General features: G+C 40.8%; 2 protein-coding genes and 1 long non-coding RNA gene across 3 annotated transcripts; 2 read left to right on the top strand and 1 right to left on the bottom strand.

Moving 5' to 3' along the window:
* Nucleotides 1-3,128: 3,128 nt before the first annotated feature.
* Nucleotides 3,129-5,897, top strand: LOC118431241. The gene is made up of 3 exons (XR_004832954.1): nucleotides 3,129-3,469; nucleotides 3,980-4,090; nucleotides 4,532-5,897. It is a non-coding gene; the product is annotated as an uncharacterized LOC118431241 (long non-coding RNA).
* A 900-nt stretch (nucleotides 5,898-6,797) lies between these two features.
* On the top strand, nucleotides 6,798-9,958 carry LOC118432565 (fatty acid-binding protein homolog 6-like). The gene is made up of 4 exons (XM_035844185.1): nucleotides 6,798-7,036; nucleotides 8,553-8,728; nucleotides 9,036-9,146; nucleotides 9,388-9,958. The coding sequence occupies exons 1-4, from the start codon at nucleotides 6,955-6,957 to the stop codon at nucleotides 9,436-9,438; spliced, it is 420 nt and encodes a 139-aa protein (XP_035700078.1). The 5' UTR covers nucleotides 6,798-6,954; the 3' UTR covers nucleotides 9,439-9,958.
* A 6,976-nt stretch (nucleotides 9,959-16,934) lies between these two features.
* LOC118432378 (fatty acid-binding protein, liver-like) lies at nucleotides 16,935-23,108 on the bottom strand. Its single transcript, XM_035843932.1, has 4 exons — nucleotides 22,699-23,108; nucleotides 18,536-18,723; nucleotides 17,647-17,757; nucleotides 16,935-17,414 (listed from the first exon to the last, which is right to left on the bottom strand). Exons 1-4 carry the CDS (start codon nucleotides 22,778-22,780, stop codon nucleotides 17,364-17,366), a joined length of 432 nt encoding a protein of 143 aa, XP_035699825.1. The 5' UTR covers nucleotides 22,781-23,108; the 3' UTR covers nucleotides 16,935-17,363.
* Nucleotides 23,109-23,566: the final 458 nt, after the last annotated feature.

Genomic DNA, 23,566 nt, shown 5'->3' with positions numbered 1-23,566 from the left:
TTGGAGGAGGCGGGAGGTCTTAACATGTTTTGAGTGTTTACCTTACAACAAGTCAAGAGCGTATTGTAAGGCATTCTAAGTTTTGACTGCAGGATTTGTTGGGTCTTCGTTCTTAATGTGTGCCTGGCGTCCGTCCTAATTAATGGGCTGCAATGTCTACCAACTGTGTGCAACTTCTTCCTCTTCCCAACATGTAGAAATTTCATTTCGTGTTTTTACAGCGATTTAGTTTTTTTTTAGAAGAGTAATGTTTCCCCGAAAGCATCGTATTTTATTGGTAAGATTGTATCTGTGTGTCTTTGTGTTTGCTGGATTATGTTGAATAGCGTTCGAAAACCCGAACGGTGTGCACCAGATGTGACATTCAAGTTGGGCCATTAAAATGTCAAGTTATCCATTACCTAGTGTTCAAAAGGGTTGCGAAATGCGAATGCTATTTACATAAAACTGTATGAGCTAGATTAGGACAAAGTTCGTGCTCTTGTCATGAACAGCTCAAGGGACTTAAAGCTTAAAGAATTAATATTTCAAACGAAAATATGCTACAGAAAGGTACACCAAATAGTTACAAAAGGAAATGTTCTAATAACCTTTTTCTTCCCGATCCGTTTTCGCATGGTCCTGTATAAATATACGGGGGCATTTTTAACTTCTTGTTTTGTGAGAAACAGTTCGAAAAGTATTTATATATGTATGACAATGTGTTATTAATGTTATAATTAGTCACATCACATACGCACAAATTTCTCTATGGATTCCGAGGAAACACTAAAAAAGCAGATTAGCTTGGCTCATATTCGAGAGCACAAATCAAGGGTAAACACAAGAAAATTACAAAACGCACCATGAAAAAGGCACCAGAACTGGCAACAAAACGACAGGTGAACGACTTGAACTTATACAACTACCAAAAAACAGTACACAAAAGTCAATGTCGTGAACTGTGCCATTTTATGGTCTTGCATTTACGGACTTAGATTCTCCATAGTGACGACCGAGGTGGCCTAGTAGGATATCGAAAGCACTTTGCAGAGCCAGAGTTTGTCTGAAAAAAAAAACAACAACACACGACTCCCTGGCGCACAGTTAACACAACAGCTAGCCCGGCTGGTGTACAAACACAACGACGTGAAAGGGCACTAAAATAACCCAGCCATAATTCATTGCTAAGCGGGAGGCTTGGGTGTTACTGTAAATGCATTTAATTTCGCGGGGATTTAATTTCGCGGTAGCGGGAAAATGACTTTTCGCGGTGGATTTAAGTTTGCGGTAACACCATGGACTGCAGTCTAATACATAATGGAAAAATGTTCGCGGTGGTTTTAAGTTCGCGGTTAAGTGGTCACCGCGAAAACCGCGAACATTAATCCACCGCGAACATCTCTGCATTTATAGTATCTGCTGAGAGGCAGTAATCTATACTGGAAAGGGACAAAAGCTAACCTCCATGGCAGGTTCTTTGTGCCTTTCATTTTTTTCCCATAATACACTTTTGCTGGCCATTTCTTTTTGTACTGAACGTAGTACAATCGACCCAGTACAAAAAGACATGGCCAGCAAAAGTGTATTATGAGCCGATAAAAAGGCTCCAGAAAGCCTGCTATGGAGGCTAGGCAAAAGCTGTAAACTCAGAGGCACAGTATATTCATAATACTAGTATTGAATGATTTGTTTTGGGTCTCGAGCCCAGCCCGATCGCTGGTTTCTCGGAAAGCAGTTCGTGTCGGTGGCATCGATTCCATCCTCAGCGGTTTCCATGGTGAAGGTCACGTGGTTGTGCAGGTGAACTCAGGTGAAAGCGTTGTAATGTTTTCCGATGGCTTTTTGTGCTCTGCCGTTTGATTAACTTTTTTTGTAGCCCGGGTGAGCTCACGGTGAGGAAACAGCAAATCAGTAGATAAAGCAAGGAGAAAGAAATAGAGAAAGTAGAAAAGGAAACCTATCACTAAAACTGAACTCCATTCCAAATTGAAATCCTACTATTTTTCACCAAGGACGTTGTCCTTGTTTTCACAAAGACGTAAATTTCATGCAGAAGCTATTCATGCTGAGTTTTTGTGAGACTTCTAAGGCCACACCAATTTAATTTCTTGGTTCACAGATTTTTTCATAAAAAATATGGAGCGAGAGGGCGAAATAAAAATAAAAATTGTAAAATGGTTGGGGTAAAGGTAACGGCTAATCCAAAACATAAAGAAAAAAAGTTTTCAGCTTGAAAAAAAGTACAAAAACACTACTATTGTACAGTAACAGCACCTGTACCCACACTTTAAGGAGCTTATAATATAAAGGCCAATTTGCTACACCAGAAAGTTGGTGAATGGTTTCATTAATGGTGAAAATTTGCGGAGTGGTAATTTTTATTTTTATTTTTTTTCTCCAAAAAATAGGAGCGAGCGAATCCGTGAACCAAGAAATTAAATTGTTGTGGCCTAACGTTACCTTTTTTGGAGACTTTTTTTCCTCCACCGGGCAAAGTTCGTAATGTATCCAAGCCAATACATCATTCAGCCATGGAACAAACAGTACTTAGCAGGGATATTGTTTAACTGTTACAGAGTTCATAACTGAATCAGCCCATAATCCGCGGCAATGCGTGGCTTGACGGGATAGTTGCAAACGTTCTTTGTTGTTAACTATACTCTCCAAGCAGAGGTTGACAGAGGTTGATGATTGCTGATGTCTACTTCCCGATAGCATCACCCTCTGTAATGTCAAGTTGAACGCCACTGTTAGAAAATCTGAGAAAGCGGGGCAATAAAAAAAGCAACAGTTGCTAAGAGATCTAGAGTATTGAGGAAATATTATCAGCTGTCCTCTCTTCACGACGTGCTTTCAATTTGAAGTGATTTCGACATTTTTGAGAGGGTAGATGGTTATCCGTTTATGCTCACAAAGCTATACAAACATTCGTGACATGGTGATAAATGGCAGAGCCTGGCGTGCCATTGTGTGTGGAGTCGCTTAAATGGCAAATCCTGTTTGAACCGATAAGGTCAACCTCGTTTACAATGGCAGACTGGTTTGCGGTATTGTCTTCGGTTTGTGTGTTTGTTTGCCCGGTGCGTGTCCGTAGTTATTTCAGTATTGTAAAATGACAGGATGTGAGGTGAAAGATGATGTACGTAACTGGAGACTAGCAGGATGGGAAGGTTGTTGGCTTGGCCTGGGTTCGGAGTTGGTCTCGCATAGACAGAGTTAGCGAAAAATTCATAATGACCACTGAAACAATATAGTGTGTTAGACATATATTACGGTGCTCTAGCTATGAGATTTCTTTTTTATTTCTGTCCCCTTAGGGATACCAGACGAATGCGTTGATGATGCGCTGAACGTGACAACAGTAGCAGAGGTGACGCAAGAAGGTGACGTCATCACATGGACAGGTACGACAGGTACCCAGAAGGCAGTGAGCAGCTTCCGGTTAGGAGAAGAGTTCGAAGAGGAGCATCTTGGCGGGAAAAAGAAGGTGATTCCTCTATTATATTGCAGTCCTCAACGCAGCTACTGAAAGACACCCGCGAAGTCCGTAAAATAATGATAGGCACATTCAAAACTGCCCAAGACGACCACTCAGTGGACAGATTGGCAATATAGAGAGGATTCTAAATGTCCATGTCAATGGGAAAGTTATCTAAGGGACACTAAACCTTGGTGATCACATTGGCCATGTGATCCTTATGTACAGGTGGTTTCAGCCGCTCAAATTTGACTGTATGTTCCCAACATCTAAGCCTTTGCAGAAGTCCTATGATCGTCGTAAACTACAGTAAGCACATAAGGCAACAAAATGAACCACAACGTCCTTGGTTTTTTAAATGTCCTTAGCTGTACATACGGTGTACTAGTATTTCTTTCTAGAGTTAGGGTGTTGCATAGTTGATCACTGTAATACTGTAGTTTGCTATCGTATGAAAACTTAAGCCGACGGACAATGAACAGGTGGGGGTACAATGAGCTTAATATCCGTGTTCTCTAGGTGCTGTACAGATGGGAGGAGGACAGACTGGTGTCCAGCTATCAGGACTGGGACGGCAAGGGGTTAAAGGTCACCATATCCAGACGACTTCAGGGGGACACGTTATACTTGGTAAGTATTTTTACGGTAACATCTCTCTACGGTACAGCATTTCAACCGCTACTTACTAGTATTACGCACATGCACAGATCAGTCCTCTGATTTTTTGCTGACCGCTCATTTCAACTTGAGAAGGATCAGAGGACTATAAGACTCTATAAATGAAAGCTTGTTGGTAAGAACCTCACTTTGTGCACGGAAATACTCTTTCTGTGGCTAAATCTTTGCAATGTTGAAAGATGCCACATATGAATTTTCCTTCGAATGTAGATACAGTCAATCTGTGGCTATCAATGCATAATCACTAAGCACATAATCAATATCGAGCAGTTGTAACAATTTCAGGTGCATTTCAGTATCGATAGCTTCACAACTCTGTTCGAAGGCCAAGTTCACTCTTCTTTTTCACACACCAGTGACACCACCAATTCACGCACATCTTGTCTTTCACAGACTATGACCGCAGGTGACGTCACATGTAACATACAGAGTGTACGTGAGGTGCTGACACCTGGTCCACTTCACCATCAGTCGTGACGTCAAACAGGGTCAAGGGTCATGTTCAAAGATCACATATAGTGACTGTCTGGGCCTGGCCTTTCAACAGTCAACAGCTGAGCGTTCATGTCAAACAAGGACGCAGAAGGATGGAAACGCTCGAAACTGGCGGGAAAATCGAATGCAGGGTGTTAGATAGAAGACAAACTTTGAGCTAACGTAGGCATTTCTTTTTTGAGCTGTGCTACTTGATATGAGATCATAAATTTGTCGTTTCTATCATTCCAACTTTAACTAAAAGTTTAAGCACGATGTGACCAGCTACGTTGGCATATACAATATATATATATATATATATATATATATATATATATATATATATATATATATATATATATATATATATATATATATACTTACACCGATCATAAAGCTGTTAACTTCACATGGTTAAGATGTTCATACAGACAAGACGGAAATCGCAAATGTTGGATAAGTCTTTTTATGATAGACATGCTGCGGACATCGTTATTACTGGGCTTACCTAATTAAGTACATAGGAAATGAAAGATCTAATGATAGTTCACCTTTATCCAAGGGAAACCTGTATCCATTGTTCTTAAAAAACGGTAGTGTATTTTGAGATGTCGACGTATGGTAGTTTCAGACTGCATTAATATTTTGAAAATACGGCAATTTGAAACCACCGTCTGTCGAATTGATGCCCCTAAGCACCCTGTTTTGAATATAACGAATATAGGTTACCCCGCGAATAAAGGTGAACTAGCGTTATCTGAGTGCCAAAAGTGTTTAATATGATGGAACATTGCAAGACAGAATCGTGTATAGTAATTCAGTGAAATATTTCATCATACCTACAGGCACATACTGTAAATGCAGAAATGTTCGCGGTGGATTAATGTTCGCGGTTTTCGCGGCGGCCGCTTCACCGCGAATTTAAAACCTACGCGAACATTTTCCTTAGCAGTAAGAGACTGCATGGTGCTACCGCGAAATTAAAACCACCGCGAAAAGTCCATTTTCACGCTACCGCGAAATCAAAAACCCCGCGAACTTAAATGCATTTACAGTAACTGTTTTGTCGTGATGCGATAAGCTTGTATTTATCTGCACATACATGATACATTTTGGCACACATGTAAAACATTACATATATCAAATATCAAAGTGTTATAAATGGATTTTGATGTTGTGAATATCGTGTAACGTTATGCTGAACGATTCATGTAAATAAAATAATATTTCGACGTACATGTTATTCCAAATACCTTAACATGTATAACTTAGATCAAACTGTAGAGAATTTATAATGACAAAATAAACCGTTTCAATGTGTATGAGTGATGGAGGTTTTGTGAACTGTATTTTTCCCGCTGCTGTTTGACGCTGTGCTTGTATGGTGGGTTTACGATTTCAAGTGTGTCCTTGTCACTTTTGCCCATGTCGATCTCGTATGTTTGTTGCCAAATCTTCTGGATTTGGTCCAACTAGCGATGTTCGTGACTGTGTGTAACTTCGGGTTGGGGCTACTACACTGCAGTATTCCATCACTGACATAGAGGGGGACGCCGAGATATGGCATCTGGTGGTTGATCATCGCATTCTGAGCACGTCGTACTTTGAACATGACCCCTTGACCTCCATAAAAAGTGGCCGTTAGGTCAATTCAAGGTGAATGTTAGATAAATGCACAACAAGAACAACAATGGAGGAGTGTACTTGAAGTTAAAGGCAGACAGATCACATGTGTATCCACGTCTGGAATACAATCTAGCCGACGATTCCACACTATTGATGAATTGAAGACTATTGAAGTTTTTCAACTGTAGTACAACACAAATTATTCTCACCTCGAATTTTCAGTCGCTCTTCCGTCGACCTTCTTCAGGAGTGACGATTCAGTTACTCTGATCACGTGACTTAGAGACACGTGATTCGAGTAACGAATCATAAATGCCTGGCAGACGATATCGGCCCCCGTCTCTGTTGAGTGTCGACTGATTGTGTCGGATGAGAAGAGCGACTGAAAATTCGAGGTGAGAATAATTTGTGTTGTACTACAGTTGAAAAACTTCAATATGTATTCTATCAACACAGATGAGCTTTCATGCTAATAGAATTGAAGACTAGTCTGAACCAATTAAATGACAGAATTCTACAGGGTTAGCCTCGAAAGTGGGCGTGGTGTGTCACGTGACTATACAGTCCCAGCAGTCGTCCAAAGTTCGCGCACGTAAACACTGACCCCGCGACCTGAAACTGACAACAATAAAAACACATAAGGAAGGTTTGTCTACGTGCTCTTGTGTTGGTTTTACTGACAAAGCTCGACGTTTTTCCTTGACTGGGAGCTCGAGATGGCGGCGTCTGCTGTGGACTTCAGCGGGACCTGGAGACACCAACACAGCCAGAACCTGGAAGCGTTCATGGCGGCTTTGGGTCAGTCCGACTCCCGACAACACGCCCAGCTTTGTCGCCTTCGTTCTGAGAAAGCAAGGCCGGGTGTGTTGTTGAGTCTGGTGTTTATATATATATATATATATATCGCTCTTTACTGTAGGAAATACTATATGGAGTTCTCTCTCAAGGGGTAGCAAGCTTTATATATAACGTTAACTATGTCTCAAATGCTGCAAAAGTTTCATAAAATTCCATCGTAACCAAGCATGATTTATACGCAACAGAACCGGTTATTCTTGTCCATTGTGGTTTTGGAGGAAGGGCGTTGGGAGAAGGACAAAACTTTGTCTACAACTAATTCTATGACAATAACGAACAGTCCCCACCGGACCATCTTCCCATTGTATTACAATGTTAGCTCATGTGATCTTTTTCATCGAGGGTTAAAAAGGGGCGGATCAAACTGACTACTTATTTTTATGTAGTTTAATGATTAAACTGCATTAGTCGAGGGCTATGTTAGATTGTACGAGGGCTGTTTTGGACGTCTTTTGCCCATATTGTTTGTTTTGTGACGTTGTATGTTACAAGCAAGGAGTTTTTATTAAAAGCTTCTTGTTTCAAGCGACATTTTTTTTGGCATGTGAACCTTGCATTCACATTTGTTGGGAGACACACGGAAGGGAGCGTTGGTAGTCTCCGCTGAGCTTTGTTTCAACCTCATCGCGTACTGGTTATATTTTACTTTTCTGACTGCTAGCAGGGTTATATATAGACCAAGGGACAAGTTGTCAGCTTTATGATTAGATTTGATAACTAATAGTTGCGAACAGGCAGGGGAAATTTGGCTGGGCGAGTTGTGGTCCAGTGAAAAACAATCAGAGACGAAAACAGTCGAAGGCACGCCACACATCTGCTTGAAGATTAGGATGCAATGACACTACGCACACGTAGCACCAGTGTGTTCCCAAATGGAGAACCGATAGTCTGCCCTTGTCTAGCTAAATAAGAGGACGGTTCAGGACTACGTGCAGTTATTTGCAAATGTGTATATATACCATATACCTACGTTTAGTAGTAATAGTATACACCAGAGTATGGTTTCTGAGAAGGGAGCGTCCACCGGGATAGCTATTTTTGCGTCATGTAGTAACGTTATGAGGTAAGACTCTGGATGAAGTAGGATCTTCCAGTCGAGCCCACGAGGCTTATAGAGCTATAGGCATAAGCTGTCTCTCTCATAAAGCCACTATTTTTTTACAAGCTAATCCGTAACTGGGGATCACCGTATAATTAACTCCTAATCTGTTAATCTTGACATGTAACTTGTTAGTGATGTGGGAACAATAAAGGTAAGATGAAGTAACGTTATAACATGTATCTACAGTACGACATTAGCCAAAATCACATGACAGATGCACCACTTCTACCAATGAGTTTTATCAACGCTAAAAGCCCCTTGCTTCTTCTGATTTTCTTTGCCAGCTGCAGATGATATTTCATGATGGACAGATTGCGTCATAATGGCTTTATGATGTATGCAACTTATGTCCAGGTACCCCGCCAAGCTTGCGCACTCGTTCCAAAGGGTTCGAGCCCAAGGTCGACGTCAAGGAACATAATGACGATTGGATCACGTGGTCCACAACAGCCAATGGCAGGACGACCACCAACCACTTCAAGCTCGGCAACGAATTCTACGAGGACACGGGAGATGGGAAGAAGAGAAAGGTTGGTGGGATGTTTGTAATTCATCTGAGTTTTGAAATTTCACCTTCTTAATGCTGACGTTAATTGCTACTTTGAAAGACAAGTCTTGATGTTATTGGGGATGAATAAATGCAGAACTTGAGCTAGCTGCGGAAACAGAAGGTACGATTTGCCAAAGCAGTCAGATATTCAACCAGAGGATCTTTTCTAGTACATGGTGGGCTAACTCCTCTTAAAAGTATCCTGATTCTTTCGCTAGATCTCAGCTTCTAATCTAATCCGGCAGACTGGAATTTTCTGAATCCTTGTTTCTACCTCTGCTTGGCAGGTGGTGTATTTCTGGAACAATGATCAGCTGGTGTCTGTGTTCAAAGACTGGGACGGGACCGGCACGCCGCTGACCATCACGCGCTGGATGGACGGCCACAATGTCATGGCGGTCAGTATGGTCAAGTGTCTTATCGTATTCATTCTATTTCGTTTTGAGGTATGATTCTATTGGTTCAGTTGATGCGCAGACAAAGCTGTTTAACTAATTAAGACTCTAAGTTAATGATAATTCAAGTCGCCAACGCTCTTTATTGTACTGAAGCTTCAAGCTCCGAAATCATATCTTTGTATGTTGCTTTGGTAAATCTTATTTGGTGTACTCGTTAAGATATTCTCATTTTCGTCCACAGGAAGTGAAATTTCGTGACGTCACATTGAAAAGAATTTACCGGAAATCGTGAGCAGCTACAAAGGAATGGGAAAACAGCAGTAATATCATGTATGGTCGAGGAACATTTTAGAGGGCAATATTTGATGTTACCATGTTTGAAAAAAACAGGCCAACTTTTCAGTGTGCAATCTACATGTATTTCTGTTGTTCTGGGAAGACAGTTACTTACTTGAGTTAGAATCATTGAAGAGAGTAGCCGTGATTTTGACGGACTCTGCACTTGAAAATCTATTGCTGTGGCTGTTTGCATGGGTGTTTGTTTAAGCCTCTTCCACCGGCCTCTCTGTGGGCATTGGCGAACGTTGTTGGGGTAGATTTGTGGCGGGAAGGGCGATTCGATTTTGAGCCGGGAAGTTTCTTGTGCCGGGAAAGGAATATACGCCGGGAAAGCAATATATGCCGGGAGGCGAGTAGTCTACCCGCTGTGCGTGTTTTTTTTTCTTCTTTAAAAAAAATCTAGCCAGGGTAGAACATGACACAATATGTATGGAAAATATTGATTATTAACGTTAAATGTTAAAACCTCTGCATATGTGTCTTCTTTGTGTATTTTCTTGGACTTCTTGAACAATGAATCATGAATCATGGCGCAGGTTGACAGTTTACACTGATAAAGAACGTTTCATCATTGTTCAAAGACAAATTAGGTGATGAAATTGGGTCTTTTCAAGAACAAGCTCTGGTCGACGGCAAGCCACACTGTACGGTACTAAAGAGGCGCCTAACGGCTGAGTGAAGTATTGCAGTACCATTCCACCACACCACTCAACAAGTCTTGTTGGCAAGGTAGCGTAGTCTCTACCAGACTCCTGGTCGCTGGAAAAACCGTAGAAATGAAACAAATAGAGGAGTAAGCCGACCAGAGGAGTATAGCCGACAAGGGAACTCGTGCGCCTTTCCCTAGCCGGCTATACTCATCTGTCCGTCTTACTCCTCCATTGGTTCCATTTCTACGGTTTTTCCAGCGACTCGGAGTCTGGTAGAGCAAGGAGGTTAAAAAACTCCTTAAAAACCTCATTTGGTAGAGTAAGGTAGCGGCCGTCTGGAACGAACCACTCAACCGCTATATCCACGGAATTCAAACACTCAAATGACTAATTAATCAATCAATCTATCATCTTTTTTACTTGTTTCGCATTTCTCAATACCTCATTGAAATTATTTGGTTTTAGTTATAGCCAGCGAACAATTAGCCTGGTAAATGTCTTTATACATGGAACATACAGCTCACTCACATGGCTCAAAAGCGCCGCCTAACGGCCAAAAATATCACCGCAGGTAATGCCGTATCCAGTAGTGGCAAATATGAAATAAATCGCTAGGGGGCGTCATTGACAGGTGCGGATATCGATGATTTCGATAACTGACATATCGCGACGTTAATCTTATATCAGGTGCTAATTGGCGGTTCAAAGGTGAGAATTCAGCTGACTTGGTGAACTTTGACATAATATTTGTTTTTTTAAATCTTTGTCTGTTTATCAAATACCTCTGAGTCAAAGAAGAATTTGATCTTCAAAATGTCTAATATGCAACTCAAAATATTTAGATAGACCATGAAACTATTTGAATTGAAGGTTACAGGGATATAAAAAGGTTTAATAGTATGTATAATAATGATACCCTTGTTTAGGAATATTCGACTCTGTAGCAACAGAAATGTATAGAATATTGACAGTAAAGTTCCCTATTAAAGAACTTGTACGTACAGGCTTAGGCCGTCCTGAAGATAATTGTGTCCAAATGACCAAATGCAGTAGTGAAATGGTTCATTCCTAATAGATTTGTGATATGTAGATAGTCGGTAAGCCTCAGTGCCAAGAACAAGCAAGGGCAGGAAAGGGCAGGAAAGAATTGAAGTGAAACTCCCATCAGAACCAATTTCGTTTCCCATGGCCAGATATAGAAATGAGAGACTCTTCGTGATCAAGATATGGGTCTTTACGGAACGCATTCATGTGTTTAAGACATCGATTACGGTCTCCAAGCAGATGTTGAGGTGAAAGATTGTAATGTTTTCCGAGCGACGGCCGGGATTCTTTGACAGCCTCTAATCCCATACAAACATACCAACAGTCAAGTAAAAGGTCAAAGCTTTCAAAGGAATTCGGAAAATGTCCACATATATCCTTAAAATACTCATTACGCACAAGATATGATATATACATAGAATGTAGGTGGCGCTTCGACAGGTGGGCATGGTGTCACAGGGACTCCTCGTGCGGTGCCTAAAATCGACCCTTCTTATGTCAACTAGTGTCTTTAATGCCATTCTAGACGTGTGTGGGGATATTTGGACATATCTTGAAAGGTTTTCACCAACTTGATGCCTATTTTCATGTACTTCTCACATCATAAAGGTCGGGACTCTATACCCTATGAGAGCCCAAGCTGCAGTACCGCTCCCGGCCGCGCCCTGAAAAGTGGCTTAGACGACCGCCAAATTGCCAAATTTCGGTCTTTTCGCGAATGGGGAAATGGCGAAAGGCTCGTAAAGGGTTTGAATTTTTGTCAGGCTTATTTAACTTAACTGACGATGATATGACCATCTAAAATCAAGAATGACGAAATTTATAATATCTAACAAAAATGGGATAATAGATAAAACATTACACGTGTCTTAAAATCTACCAACAGAAAGGTCCTGTAAATACTGTTGTCGTTTTCTGAAGGGCTATACCACATTCAAATTTCACTTCTATTTTCTGAAACAAGGAAGCATGGAACAAATGCAACAATGTTTCTCTTTCTTTGTTTATCAATAGATCAAATTATCCTTCCAAAATGTAAGTTGTGTGGTCTTGTGCAATTTTACCTCGAGCGCCGGACATTTGATGCGCACTGGGCTGCGAAAGAACAATACTTATACTTATCTAGAAGTTAATTAGTTTCTTACATCGTCGCCTGCATCCTGAAATTATACAACCTACCTCTTTGGATCAATGATGTTTGGTTTATCATACCATGTTCTGTATATCAGGTATTCTGACATAGTTCGTGGATATCGTTTTTGGATACGATCTACTAAATCAAGCCAGGCGGCTTTGTGTGCTACTTGGTTTCCAAAGGTGAAATGAATGATTTGCAAATGCTCCAGGAAACACAGAATAAATGTAGCGTAAAAGGATGACATGGTAGGGGAGTACACGCATTCTTTAACATTTCAAACAAATGTTGACTGTATAATCATATTCAGCAAAATGCAATAGACTGTTTTTGACCCAAAATGGCGGAAAACAATAATGTTATTTTATATGACAGGAACTGGCTAAATTGGCTGCAATGTTGTTCATTATCATAATTCATCCAAGTGAATTTGGCTTTCCATTTAAAGATGCTACCTTTTATCAAACAACGTCCGAGGCAATTTAAGTAAGACACATAAACGCATGTTATGATGTATTTGTGTAGTTTTTGCAATAGATTGGCTGCTGCTATTTCAACTTATCGATTTTTAAGAGAGGTTGATAAACCACAAGTAAAATTCGTCGAGTCTTCTTTGATTGTAAAGACATGAAGCATCTCGATAATGTCGTTTCCTACCTTGAAACAAATGCTTCTACTATTTACTAACCTTGTACTATGGTTAGTTGCATTGTTTGTACTTTGGTTGGACTACAAATGATATCCAAACTTGACATCAAACGTTGAATTAGAATTGGCTCAAAAGAGATAAAGGAAATATAGAGTTATGGTATGAATCGTACTACAAGAGAGATGTAAAGTACTTGCTTTATAGATACATGTGAGTTGTTATTGTTGTCTTGCTTAAGTTTTTCAGACCGTAGAGATTTGAGGTCCATGGTGTCCCCATTTTTATGACCAACCAATTTATGACAACTGATCGTAATGTCAGGTCAGTGATTAGACATATTGCTTTGCTGTTTTAGGAGAAGAAACAATGAAACAAAGTGGCATATGCACTTAGTATAGAGATGGACCCGGAGAGTTTTACTTGTGGTTTTCCCGAATAACAGAAATTCAGCATTCTAATAATAACAGCCAATAGATTGTGCAAAATTACACCAGCACATCATAACATCTATAAATGTGTCTTACATGGAACTGCATCTAACATCATTTGATAAATACCAGCATCTATAAGGACAGCACCAGCTTCACATCCATAAATTATGAAAATGACCTAGCACTGTGCTTACTTTTCTCAAAATTATATCAGTTATCAGTTTCTGTCACGTAAGGTTATGATATTAATTAATACATTGTATAATGAACGCTACATCCGTTATCACTGTTTTTTCATCGGCAGGTAGTTGTAGAAGAGTCCTGACTTCCACACTTGTGGATACTGTAATCTTGTTATTTCAGCCCAGATTCCAACAAACGGCTCCCCCTACGCTCAAGGTTATATTGCATCCACAAGTAATCCACATAACGTACATCATTTTGACAGAAAATCGCATCTATTGGAACACAAACAAACAAAAACCCAATTGCATATGTTTCCGTTTTCTTGTTTCACACGGCAGGATCTAAATTTGGGCGTGTTTGCCCTTCATAAACTAACAATCTGCAGGCCTAGGACATGTACACTCGACCACTTCTATTGATAAAATGGGAAGGAAATAAGTTTTTTACCCAATATCCCACTGTTTGGTTTGTGAAATCTCTTCAGATTTGTCATTCTTGATTTTAGATGGCCATATTGTTGAAACAAAGTAAAATAAGCCTGAAGAATTCAAACCCCATTCGAGCCTTTCACCATTTTCCCATTCCCGAAAAGACCGAAATTTGGCAATTTGGCGGTCGTCTAAGCCACTTTTCAGGACGCGACCGCGAGCGGTACTGCAGGTTGGGCTCTCATAGGGTATACAGTTTCAAATTATAAAATTGGAATATAAGAAAGACATTGGGCTCGATGCCAGTGACAATTTTCCCAGGCAGATCCAAACATGTTTTCGCGCATTTAGAATTAGATCTAAGCCTTTCAATGATACAAGTTGACGTGAAAATGATCGATTTTTAGGCGCTGCGCGAGGAGCCCATGTAACGCCGCGGCCGTCCGTCGAAGCGCCCCCTACATTCATGTGCACATCACTTTTTGTATGTAATGACTATTTTAAGGATATATATGGACATCAGCTTGAATGCCTACGATAGTTTGAGTATTCAGTCAACTGTTCATCATCTTATATGGAGTAAAAGTCTATCCTATACTCTGAAAACATTATAATTTTCTACCCCAAACTTCTGCTTATGCACCTTGTCTGATTCCTCTTTTTTTCTTTTCCTTCTGTCAGATTTGGTCTGGTACACACAGAAACATCCTAACTTTGCCTACATGCTATATGCATTGTGATCTTTGTTGTATAAAGCGCTTGAACTTCTTTAGGAAAAGGACTCAACATTGATGCATTATGTGCTTTAGATAATATGTTGTACATGTGAAGTTGATCATATAACAATTGTATTGAATGTATCACATTAAACAAAAGTAATATAGCAGAGGGGAGCTTATTTCGATAGGCGTATGTCAGGGGCATGCAGAAACTTCATTTGTCTTTTGTAGTGAACGGTAGGGACTTAACGGTAGGAACGTATTGGGGATATAAGCAGCTTGACGAAGGGCATCTTCAAATAAATATGTGTTGTACTACTTAGCACCTACTCTGCATAATTAAAGACGTAGTTTCATGCCTCCTTTATTAGTGGGAGGGAAATATCCTGCATTTTTGTCGAATATCTTGCCTTCAAGTCACCTGCGGTTTATACATGGACCGCTGGAGGCCGCTATTACCTTATCTTGGATGGCGTTCAGCACCAAGGACAGGTACCGGGGTTTACACAATTATTGCTAACTTGAGACGTTTTTTCATGCGCTCGAACTCACGGTGCCCCATCTCAAGTTTCCAAAAATGGGTTTGATTTGATAAAACAAACGGAGATACATTGATACGAAGAACGTATACGTATTTGAATACGAAATTACACTATTCGTATTGCAAACCTCTAGCGCCATACGTTACGGCCATTTCATCACAACTATAACATGGATGCAACTAGCAATATAGCAACGATCTTAAGCATGATCATTCTAAACTGAAACAATGCTATACTCATTCATTTTTGAAAAGACAGCAATAAAATTAACAGGAAACATGAGTTTTGATAAAAGCATTTTATTCCGTACGCATACCGCACCAACGACATGCTTTCCACATGATTATTATTACTGCACACTTCCTTTAAAACTGTGTAGGATACTCCCTGCCTAACTTAAAAACTGTGAGTACATTCCTATACACCCGGAATTTGAACTCTTAGTTGTATACTTTAAATCCGAGAAAATTGGACATGATCTTTCAGTCAAATAATCTAAAAGGAAAGGGAATGTGGATATATATTTCTGCCTCAGATTTTTTCTATCTTAATCCTTTCCCCTGCATGAAAATTTGAAGGAAACAAAAGCACATCTTTCATGTGAAAGAAAATCTTTTGAGAATCACATTCTCGTATCTTCCACCGGTATTCTTCCTAAGCAACAAGGAAATAAGCAACAGTGTTCACTGTGTGTCAAGGTTTCAAAACCTTTTTTTCATTTCCCTCCTACATTAATTGACTAATTGTCAACAACAACACGTACACGATTCATGACTGTGCCGACGTCTTGACGTCATATCATGTCAGCTGCCTATCATCTATGAGCATCCTGCCTGAAATATTGCAGACAGAAATCTACTGATCAAGACTAATGTTCATCTGTGTTGTACGTAACATGATTGAATTTTACAACTTGCATGTCAAACTGCGACATGCCAAGACGGATGTCGGACACTTCGGCACATGGACACTTCGGCCCCCCTCTAATCAGGACATTTCGGCCCCAAGCCGAGGACACTTCGGCCCCAAGCCGAGGACACTTCGGCCCCAAGTCTTACCTACTGCGATGTGCAGTTAGCCGTCTTAAACAGACCTGTTACAAATGTTTTTTTACTGTTCAACTACCGGGTTGCCATATTGGAAAGCGTTAGATCACGTGGTCCGGTACCCGCCGACCGAGAACTCCGGCCGAGTGGTTCCGAGCGTCCCGTTTATCATCGATACGTTACCGACCATGACCGACAACGCTTCGGAAGATCGGTAGCGGTAGGGAGCGGTAACGAACATCTCCGACCACGCTGTCCAATATGGCGCTGTCGCGATTCTTTCAACATTTCTCGATATGATGCGAAATCAATATTCAAAACTTTAATTTTTTTGTTTTCGTTTTCAGATGCAATTTCACCCCTGACAGTATGATGGTTCATAGCATGCCCACGCACATAAGAACTAGCGGGGCCGAAGTGTCCTCGGCCTGGGGCCGAAGTGTCCTCGGCCTGGGGCCGAAGTGTCCTCAGCCTAGGGCCGAAGTGTCCTCGGCCTGGGGCCGAAGTGTCCTCGGCCTGGGGCCGAAGTGTCCTCGGCCTGGGGCCGAAGTGTCCTGGACTTGGGGCCGAAATGTCCGAGCCGAAGTGTCCATGTGCCGAACTGTCCTGATACCGCCAAGACGGGGGGCGATACAGGCTTACAAGCACCTTTTACCCATTAATTGTTGTCATGTGTCACGTGAGGCGATAGGCCACGTGACCTAAGTGATTTGGTCAATAATCCTGAGGAAGACCGAAGCTACGTCACAGTGTCCGTGAGTTGTACCCAACGTTTAACCCGGTAGGAAATAAAGTCCATCATTTTTTTTTACCAAGACGTTAGCTTCTAATCACATAATCATAAATCTCTAGACCCACAACTTATGATAAAAGCATGGTACCTTTTTCTCACTCGGTCTTGATAAATTAATACAAAAGCTGAAAACTGACCAGCAGATTTACCGATACCATGAATATTGTACGTTAATAAGTTCTTTTCTCCGTGTTTCCACTGACAAGCAGATGACGTCACTAACATCTGAGGTAAACCACGGTACACGTGACGTCACTAACATCTGAGGTAAACCACGGTACACGTGACGTCACCCGCCGACATTACCTATGTTCAAAGCAAGGACAATAGGCATAAGTCAAATGACATTAGTCAAATATACAGAGGTCCATCAGTTCTAATTGTCGGAAACACAAAGATTGTAATTGTAAAGTGTGTCATTAGTCTATGATATAATGGGAGATATAGACAAATGTTAATGACAAACCCGATGAATGCAAAATTTACTTCAAAACCCACATTGTAAGTATGGTTTAGGTAATGATAAATCCTTCAATACCGTGCTGGTGGAATCCCCTTCGAGTGCCCTGGACATGGTGACCTTTAACCCCTTGCCGTCCCAGTCTGGATAGGTGGAGACCAGCTTGTCCCCGTCCCAGGTGTACACGCACTGTGGGGGGAGGGGGGGGGGGAAGGTCAGTCAAGGTCAACTCTATCTACCAACTGTGTCGCTCAAGCCCTATCTACCAGAAATTACCACTTGATTAATGAAGAAGTGATATAGGTACAGATGAACATAAGTGCATATGGAAAACAACTGACTGTGAGTTGAGTCTTGATAAACGAAAGATAATGCCTCTCTAAACGTTGACAATAAAAAATTATAAATAGAAGGAAAAAGTGCCAAAAAGCAATTACTTAAGCAACTGGTCATGGTTTTGGAAACGGTCGGACGTTTCTGATAACATTCCTTATCTTTCAACAGTGTCACTAACGAAAGATAACGGATGTTATCTGAAACGTCTGACCGTTTCCAAAATCATACCCAGTTGCTTGGGTAATTGCTTTTTGGCGCATTTTGTTATCTGCATGTCTAACATTCATCGAAGTAGTAAGAAGTGATTAGAAATGGATTGTTGACCAGAAGTAAAACAATGATACGATTTGGGTTCTTTTAAGATAAAAAAAGGAAATATCACCCTAACAACAGTCAACAGGTCAATTAAAGAATTAAAGAGATAAACCACATTACGTCTAGGATGATGAAAAGTCTAGTCTTGTCTGTCTTATTTATTTATTCATCTCAAAACAGGTGGGTTGCCCCTAAAACTTTTGAGAGTTGATTTGAGAGAGAGACAGAGTAGTCGTTCAATAGCCCGCAAAATGTTCTCAGTATCGCACAAAATGAAGGAGAAGAAATAAAGGACAGACAAGAAGAAGTGATGGACCTTTTTCTTCTTGCCGTCTCCAGTGTCCTCCTCTATCTCCTCACCGATCCGGAAGACGTTCGTCACGGTTCCGTGTTTGGCGCCAAGATACTCCGGCGTCGTTGCCCAGGTGATGACCCCGCCCTCTTCCCGGCATTCAATGTAGAACACCGTCTCTGACGCGAACTGGTGAAGTTCCTTGGGAACTCCTGAGGGGACACAGGTCAGAGGGCACGTCAATCAATTATAGATGAACATTCTCATTTCAACCTTTACTATGATCATGACGTCATAATTCTGCAAGGTATGGTCAAAAACAAGCAGGTCTTTTAAGAAAAAAGAAAATCAGTCCTGACATCAATTTTTCATTTTTGATCATTGATCATTCTTAAGGTATTAAGCTAAGAATATCTTGTGAAAGTCATTTCTCAAATTGAAGGTCATTTTTTCTATTTTATTTTTACAAATAGCCAATCCCCGACTGTTCTATCGTATGCTTATTTTGTCTAACTTTCCAGACAACTGGATAATTGTGAATCTAGGGCTGGCTTTCTATGTGATTATATCCACAGACAAATTATATTCCCGGGAACACCAGTAGTACGGCGTTATCTAATAACGACCAGCCTTGTTCTGCCCTAATGTCGTTTGATCTCCATGGAGACAGCCATTATCGTCTGCAAAAAGGTCTACGCTGATTGGCTGCCCGCAGATGACAGTTATTAGGCCTTGGTAACTGTATCAATGGTTTCTAGATCTGATGTTACTGAATTTGGAACAGTTGTCTCACGCTTAAAAATCATACTTTGTCGGAAGGTACAAGTCCAGGGCAAAGAAAGAACTTGACTTAAATGACAGCAACTTTAAAAAAAAACAGCGGTTCATCAAATCAAGGAGGTTATATTCAGAATTTGAATATAACCTCCTTGATCAAATCTATATTCGCATCATTCTATATTCAAAGTTTTCCCGTTTGCAATGATACGAATGCTGTTTATATTCCAATTACAAATACCAAGCTCGACCGGCCCACCTTCCCTCCAATATAATAACATCTCCATTATATTCCAATTACAAATACCAAGCTCGACCGGCCCACCTTCCCTCCAATATAATAACATCTCCATTATATTCCAATTACAAATACCAAGCTCGACCGGTCCACCTTCCCTCCAATATAATAACATCTCCATTATATTCCAATTACAAAATACCAAGCTCGACCGACCCACTTTCCTTCCAATATAATAATATCTCCATGATCTCACAATATTGAATTCCTTTACACGTAATCCTCTCCCAGTGGTACACACACTCACGACTAAATTTCAAGATACGAGCTAGAGTAGACTTTTGTGTATTCTTACGTTTAAAAAAAAAACACCAGTAAGTGTAACGTTTCTGTTCTTTTTTCAAACGAAGAGACGCCACACGATAACTACCATGATCTAGCCCTATACGCCATTCCACAGTATTAAATCGGCTCTGTACTTTCATGCCGTATTTCCCAGGGGATCTGTCGGTGTTATGTGCCAGAGAGATCCAATTTGCCATGTGCTATTATATCACACCTACGGATATATTGTGACCACCGTGTGCTAAATACTACAGATATTTACGGAGTCCGATACAAACCACCTGGCTTGGACATTACCGGGGATTTAAAACTGGCAATTATAAAATATGTATTCATAAATCGATATCTGAAATAAGGTTGTACCATACGTTAGACACATCTTTTAATAGTCTACACACAAAAATATATTAGATGGCACAATATTCCAGGGATACTTGCGTATGAAGAAATGCTGATAAGCTACCTCAAAATTTGGTTTGATATCTACATACCGTACCCTCTTCAGTCTCCTCTGCACGAGTCTTGTTTTGAAATTTAACAAGCGACATTTAACAAGCCGACATGATAAGAATTCTTTTCTCTGACGACGAAATTGTAGCCACCATTTTCACAAATGACTCGTGTAATTCTTATTCAGGCAATGGAATTCTTATTCAGGCAATCGTAGGGTAATATGATTTAAGCTTTCTCCAGTCAACCTTGATTTGAGTGATGATAATCAACATAATGGTAATTGCCTACTAATGCGACTGCTAATGCCCTATGTTACATTTGTTTTCGACGAGCCACAGCACGCAAGTGAAGAAAAGGCGAGCATTCTATGTGTCATACGACTTTGTTGTTGGAATACTAAATACCGCAGGTATTATACTAATATTCAGATTGTTCTGGACGTTTGGCACGTACGTACGTGTATCACAATGTTAGCAACAAGCTTCAGAAAGCTTTTTAAAACCTTCTCCCTCTAGTCTGGTGTTTTCTCTGAAGCAGAGACAATGAGCTTCTCCCACCATGCTATTTTTGCGCGGTTTAGTGAAGCGTGAAGAAGAGAACGCAACATAACGTAACGGTGACTTCACCTGTAAGCACCTCACAAACAAGTGTAACAATGACAGACAGGGGGTGATACAGTAGAGGGTGTGGTGGGGTCATCTATAGGGTTACAGAGCATACAGATACCCTGATATGGTGACACGGGAGATGATCAAACTGAACACAAGACGTGTTATATGTATCGTACTTGATGTATTTTCAAAATTCCCGCACCTGTTTTTTCAGCGTTGCTTAAAGCTTCGTCTTGGTTTTATCTTGTATCATAGCATTACAATTATTGAACTGCTGTTGTTTTAAATAATAGATGCATTAAATATTACAACATATTTATTTGACGAGACTTTTGCCTTTGTACCCTTGATGTCACATCGCTCGACCTCAAACCACCTCTGAACGGACTGTGTGCTAGGGGGAGGGTGTGTGCACGAGGGAAAGCTACTGTACATGTTATAAAATATGTACACCACGTTAACAAAGCGGGGATGTTTTGACAATGTCTGCAGTACAAATGTAACAACATGATCACTATTGTACATGCGGTCGGTGCGGTACGGGTGAGATATAAGTACAGGAATATCCAGCCTAGGAATGTCAGTCTAAAGAAACGCCGTGCCACAGGGTTTATGTGCATGTGCTCGCTAATGTTGCCGATATAATACAACTAGTGAGACAAAAACCAGAACGCGCTTGTTGGGACCAAACTTCCTTCCTTGTCGGCGTGTGTCTAGACGCCTACAGACGTTTTACGTACGGCCAGATTGTTCAAACAGTACTAGTCCCAACAATAACATAGCATAGTTAATATGAGCAGGGAGCTTAAAAAACAACGTGTGCTTGTATTGCTCTCACAGCGAACTCATGACGAGGCGTGTGGGAGTGAATGCTCCACTATGCAAAGATTAACCTTTCGACACAGGTACAGTTGCACACGACAATCAAGTTCAAAGTGCAGTCCACCGATCGAACGTTTGCTTACAGGGATTGATTTTAAAGTGCTCAGTGCTGTTACAACGTGCTACTTGCTATTCAGTACAAATATAGAGTTTTTTGTTCAGTACAAATGTACGGTCACCCTTTAGAAATAAAAGCTGTTTGTCCAAGATGCAATAAAAATGCCACAGTACTGCCTTATCCAATCTCTAACCCTGCACTATTGTTTTATTGTGTTTCGTCAACAGTTACGAGATGGCTGTATATAAATGTTGTTGACAGTTTCTTTCATGCCATGATAGGGCCGCTATCAAAGATCACTTTACAAGACTAGTGTAACACTTTTAGTGAGACAGTGCAAATAGAACTTATGGAGCTTCAACGCGGAGGTAGACATACAGTAAGAGTCAGAACAGTTAAAAACACGTACAGCTGATGACTCATCCGCTTGTACGCGAGTTTCCTGGAAATATTCACTGGGTTATCAATCAGACTTTACCACAGTACTAGTTGATTCATACCGTTTCTGTATGATAATAACAAATAGACACATCGATGAAGATTGGTTGGATATCCAGGTCTTAAGATACGCCAAATAGCTATTACTCAAGAAACTGGATATGGTTTTGAAAACAGTCGGCCGTTTCAGATAACATCCGTTATCTTTCGTCAGTGACACTGAAGAGATCTTGTTGAAAAGCAGGTTTTATGTCCTATGAATTGATTTGCGTAACAACTAGAATATTTCCAGGTTAGGGGTTATCTTCAGCTTGATATTAGCGTATCATATTAGCTGCGATGTCACACCAGGAAGTAGGGTTGTAAAATACAGAGGTTCCCTCACCTATTGCCGACATGAAGGCTTCATGGTTGTCGCCGCTCCCGTATTTCCACTTGCCGCTGAACATTGCCACTGCCACCGGCATGGTCGCCCGCCTCGCGCGTGGTCAGAGTCCAGCACTTCGCCGGTAGCCTGGAATAATACGCCTACGTGTGTGTGTGTAGACTTAGTCCTACTTAGAAAACCAACAAGCGACTCTGACTACCACGGGATCCGAAACCTGACCCTGGAATTGAAGACAGGTGGTCGTTTTGGTCGGCGGGGCGCGATCCACGGCCGCTGGTCGTCACAAGAGATCAGTGAGCTGAAACAATGACTGCTCGTGCCGATGTCGTGGTTCTTGGTGAGTGGAATGTTTTGGTGAGTGGAATGAGAGGCAAAGCAGGAAGAAAACGTGTAAGAGCACAGCCGAATCACCCCGCCCACGTACGTACAGCTGATTTTTGATCATGTGACAGGATTGATTCCACGGAAGGTTAAAGGTAGCGATGATGTAATGTCGTTAGCTGCACTTTTCAAAAGAACCGGTATGCGACGCTCGTATAAAATAGAAAATTTCTGACAAATTGCTAAGAACTCTGACAAAAAGGCGTTAAAGATGGATTCCAAACGCTACATTGAGTTCTTTATCAACTGCTCTGTTTTTTCTTTTCTCAAGAAATGTAAATGTTTAACGTATCAAGTTTAATATTAACTAACTACTAGTAGGGTCATATAGCATCTCTTCAGCCTACTGTACACAAGAAGTACATGTATGATATCCTAAAAGATGTTTCATATTCCTTGCATGATTAGAACATTTGTTCTGAGAAGTCAGAGCTCTCAGCTCCTTCTAACAATGGCTACTGTACCCAACTGTGCAAAACATCCG

This window comes from Branchiostoma floridae, chromosome 15 (genome assembly GCF_000003815.2).
Source record: "Branchiostoma floridae strain S238N-H82 chromosome 15, Bfl_VNyyK, whole genome shotgun sequence".
NCBI lineage: Eukaryota > Metazoa > Chordata > Leptocardii > Amphioxiformes > Branchiostomatidae > Branchiostoma > Branchiostoma floridae.
Note: the sequence above shows the minus strand (reverse complement) of the source record. Positions and strands in the feature narration are given on the sequence as shown.